This window comes from Grammomys surdaster, unplaced genomic scaffold (genome assembly GCF_004785775.1).
Source record: "Grammomys surdaster isolate TR1022 unplaced genomic scaffold, NIH_TR_1.0 125951, whole genome shotgun sequence".
In the NCBI taxonomy this organism is placed as follows: Eukaryota; Metazoa; Chordata; class Mammalia; order Rodentia; family Muridae; genus Grammomys; species Grammomys surdaster.
Genome location: NW_021620772.1, coordinates 4,600,201 through 4,605,200, shown reverse-complemented (window position 1 = coordinate 4,605,200; position 5,000 = coordinate 4,600,201). Strand labels below are relative to the sequence as shown.

The 5,000-nt window shown below is 38.2% G+C and overlaps 1 protein-coding gene across 1 annotated transcript in view; it reads left to right on the top strand.

The window, feature by feature from the left end:
* The first annotated feature begins 2,302 nt into the window (after window positions 1-2,302).
* Bnc2 (basonuclin 2) overlaps window positions 2,303-5,000 on the top strand; it is a 334,323-nt gene continuing 331,625 nt past the window's right edge. The window contains exon 1 of the mRNA XM_028753637.1: window positions 2,303-2,392. Coding sequence (XP_028609470.1) covers window positions 2,369-2,392 — 24 coding nt within the window. The 5' untranslated portion in view covers window positions 2,303-2,368. The remainder of the gene's footprint in view (window positions 2,393-5,000) is intronic.

Below are 5,000 nucleotides of genomic sequence, written 5' to 3'. Positions count from 1 at the left end.
TTAATACATAGTTCTTCCAGTTTGCCTCATCTCTTTAGTGAGGAAGTTTGAACCAATGCTATAAGTGCAGTGAAATTTATTTCTTCTAGTCTGTGTTATCCTTATTACTGTCCATCAAGGATCGTATCCCAGCTTTCTGTGGGAAGGGAACTATTACTCTATCAGTCAGAGGGGAAATGACTAGGAGGAAAAGGCTGATCTCAGCAACCTTCGTCTCTGAGATTATGATTAACTTCAGGTTGCATGTAACTAATTATACAGAGTTGAAATAAGAAAAATATTACGTGTGCTGAAGTTAATTTGTATACACCCAAGAAGTCCAGATGTTGCTTGCTCTGGTTGTAGATCCTGGAGCCTCGGTTTTTATTCATTGACAAAGAGAGGTGTGTTGTTACTTGTGTTCTCATGTCTCACTTAACATCGGGAGCATGCTAGCACATTTAGATTGAATTGCTATGTGAACAACAAATATTCTTCACAGTCCTAGATGGCGTAGCCTATTCATTAAGGTCACATGGTACATCATCTTGCTCCAAAGTCACAAGACTATACAGCATATTTCTGTTCTGCATATTGCAGTCAACTGGAACAGATATTTTTATAACTAGACATATCTGAACACAGAAAAGATACAGTAAGAATACAGCAGGAATGCTGAAAATGATGCATATATGGGGGACACTTCTTATGAGTGGAGCTTAGAAGCCTAACGATGTCAGTGAGTTGGTGAGTGAATGGTGTGTGAGCCTGAGGACCTGGGGCATTATAACAAACTGTAGGCTTTATAAGCACTATGCACCTAGTCTACACTGAAATTATTCAAAGTTAGCTCTTTAGTAATTAATCAAGTTACTAAATCTTTGCATTTTATAAAACTTAGTTTTAAATGTTTGAATCTTATACTTAGCTTACTATCAGGTGTACCAAAGTACAAGGCTATTTTTACTGTTTTCAAGAAATTTTTTATTTAAAAACTTTTTTTGATTAAAAACTAATATGCAAACATACATAATCCTAAATCTAAGCAGTGTCAGGATCACATGTTATCATTCTGGAAAGTCTTCCATGGTAATGACAAGATGGAGATGCCCTTTGCTTAGCACCTTCTCTTGAGCTCTTCTGAGGACTGCCTGAGGATTCTTTCAAGAAATAAGTCTATAGAAGTTTCTCTGGTTTCTTCTTGTTTTTAATCATAGGTTTACTTGTAAGTAGATGATTTACCATAAATATTTCACTCCAACAATAAAACTTTCATTTTCTTGTCCTTCAGTTTCTTTTTTTTCTTTTTCAACTATGTGCTCACTAGATAATTTTATAAAAATCACTTCCTGGCAGTCTGTGGGATCACAGTGTACACATGGTCCATTGTCAAATGAAGCATTGTCTGAACAGCTAGCTGTCACACATAGCTGCTTGATGTTTGGATTGGTAGTATGTATAGCTGCAGATCCTATATCCACAGGGTTTCTAATCAACAATGGCAGCAGTTGTTTTAAACTGAAGTATCATAGCTTACCATTATTGTCATTGTTATGATATAGGTCTTCTAATATATATGTGTGTGTTTATATAATAAATTTATTATATTTACCTGTATTAATATTGCTCATCATTGTACATGTATAAAGGAAACAGATTTACATGGTAGGCAGCATTGAGGGGGAATTTTGGAATGCCTTTGTCATATCTGTAGTTCAGTGGAGTATGCAGAACAAGTAGTGCCTACTGTGTGATGAACGCTTAAAGAGCTAATCAGTTTTGGATATTACTCTCAGCTAGAACTTACTTAAACTGTCCTATATTACAGTTACTTGGAAAAATATGTAGACGCCTAGTGTTTGGAGTCAGTAGATTTATTTTGTAACCTGTGACGTGTGATCCTGGGGTTAGTGCATCTAACCTCTGAACTTTCAGTCATTGTCTGTGTAATGAGGATGCCAATAACACTTTTCTTCTGGATGGTATGAGGATATATAGGAATACCTTTTGTAAATTTATATGCAGTTCACTAACTTACTAAGGTATTCTTGCCAAATGACCTAAATTAGAAGGAGGGTGATTTGGATCAAGTCCCTGAGTTCACTGTCTAGAGTCAGATTACATTTGTCCATTCTACTTGGAAAGGGGAGGGCCATCAAAGATGTATGGTTTTAATCTTATTTTTGTTAGAGGCTATGACTACTCTAACCCCCATAGCTTCAATTAAAAAACTTGAAAATAGTTCATTTTCTGTTCTAATTACTTGGCAGAAATTTAGAATAGAAAGAAACTAGTAACAACCAACCTTTCCTTTGCACTTACAGATCAACAAAAGAGATTCTTGGGTCCTAGAGACCAAAGAAAGAATCAGCAGGAATGCCCAGGGTGAATGATGGATTGCAGAGCCTGGCTGGTAATTACTTTCACTGAGCTAAAACATTAACTTGATACATGGGAGCAAGGCCAGATGAAAATCGGGAGTTGGACCTCTTCCTCCCTGTGGACTGCCCATACTTGCCTTGTGGAGGTAGTAGTTTCTTTGGTGGGAGAGTCCAGTCCAGCTTCCTTTCCCGAGGCTCGGCATGGATTTTCATCTGCCAGCCTGGTAGATGAGGAGTGGCACCTTTGTTTTGGCTATTGTAATGATAGGTGTTTAGGTCAGCCTGCTTTCTGAGATGGCAAGAATTCCCAGTTTCTCAAGACTTTGCAATAGGATACCAGATATTGACCGAGTTTCTCAAGACTGACTTTTCAGTAGGATACCAGATATTAACTGAGATTTTCTCATCTTGGGGCTCAGCTATGTTTTTAATTTTTTTTCATAGTGTGGGCTGTTGAACCCTCAGCCTTGCACATGGTTGATAAGCATCTTAGCATTAAACTCTATTCTGGACTTTGAAGCTTTTGGAGTTTTGTAACATGTCTACTAAACAGATTCCTTACATTGAGCAGGAGAATATTGTTCTCTTCAGAAGAGCCAGGGAATAATTTTTTATGACATGATAGTTATTAATACTTCACTACTTCCCTACCTAGGATGGATTGTGAGATTGTGATGAAGCTCAATGATGTGCTTATGAAGTGAAGTAGGTTTTCATACATGCATGTTTTCAGATGGCCATAGAATGTAAAGTATGTGAGAACTCATTCGGTGCACTGGACTCTTAGTGCCTGCTGTCACAGCATACAGTAGACTTGAACTCAAATTTTCTGAGTTCAAGTTGATTATTACTCATGGGAATATTAGTTATTGTCTTAAGAGACTTAGAACAGACTCAGTCTTTAAACCTATACGAAAGATAGAAATGGTCTAGATCATGAGCACTCCATTATTGTTCACTTTTATGGTCATCATGCTCCGTTTCTACAGCCACCGTTTTGTGCTAGTCAGGCAGTTCTCTGTTGTGTACCATATTGTTGAAGTTTAACTTTCTGATAACAAAGAATCCGTGGTTTCTTGCCATCCCCCAAACAGGCTGACCTGAACATCTATCACTGTCCTAGCCAAAAAGGGGTACTACTCTAGCCTGCCAGGGTGGGCATGTACTTCAGACTGTATGAAAAGAATGCTATCAGTGTTGATGTTTTTGACATCCATGGAGAGCCAGAAAGGCAGATAATGGATATTGAATTTACAGATGCTGTAAATTCTAATGTTAGATTTTGTATTTTGTGTATTTATGAGTTAGTTATATTTCTGATATATAAACATTTGTCACATGTGATTCTATAAATATATTCTCTTGCAACAGACAGTCTGTGGAATCATGATTTCATTGTTGAGGCATTTACCATGCTTTCTTAGACATCTAAGTTGAAGGTATACTATTTCAAGTATCTAAATACTGAGTCTGACTATCATAAGATTTTAAGTTGGAAGGCTTCAGTTATAAAGTGTGTTAGGATGAAGTTCCTTAAAAGAGCTCAATTTTGTTAAATTTTAAATGACTTGAGAATATTATAAATAAAAAGGAACATTTATTAAGCATCAGTTGAATCAGTGATGCCACTGTTAGTTGGTTTCATCTCTGTGGGATGTACTTGTTGACTCATTGCCAGTGTAGCTTAGTAGAAGGAACAGGGGCTATGGAACAATATTGGTTTGGTACTTTACCTATTTTCTTTGCTTACAAGTTTTGGGATTGGGTTTATTGTTTTTCCAAACCTTCATTGTCACAGAATTCGAGCACAGGGCTGGAGATGGTTCAGTGGTTAAAGACACTGTTGCTCGTGAGGAGGATCAATCTGGAGTTTGATTCCCAGGACTCACGGTGCTCACAACTGTCTGTAACAGGCACTCATGTGGTGCTCATACATCTATGCAGGCAAACCATCCATACACATGAAATAAATATAAATTATTAATCGAGGGTGCTATCTCCTTGGCGAGATTCCTAATCTTGCTCTATTTTTTTTTTCTGACCACAACCTTTCCCTCAACCCCTTTTCCTATATTTCAGAAGGATCAAGTCATGGCATAAGGGAAATTGGAAAGTTTTTGTTTTCACACTAGCATTTTCTGTAGTTAGCCTTGTAAATCATGTCTTTACTGTGGAACTCTTGCCTCCTATAAATCTCAGGCCCTCGGGAATGAAACCCATGACAATCATGAAGTGCCTTACTTCAAAAGATGAGAAAACCAACGAAACAAGATGTTCTTTGCAGTAGAGTCCTGTTTATGCCTCTCCTTAGCATCACCTGGGGACATGGAGAACAGCATTCCAATCCACCTCTTACTGGCAGTGGCATACATGGCTTGGAGAAAGCTCTGGGACTGAGCAGAGGTTTATAATTGTATGGCGGTCTGGCCTTCCTTGACCATTCTTTCCTCTTCCAGGATTCCTGTAACTGTCATCAGATGGTTCGTACTCTCAACTGTTTCTAATACTGCAGTGAAGTCAGGAGTGTGTATTTTAAAAGAACAGGATTAACTATTATGGTTCTCTTCTCTCTCCTCTCCTCTCCTCTCCTCTCCTCTCCTCTCCTCTCCCCTCCCCTCCCCTCCCCTCCCCTCCCCCTCC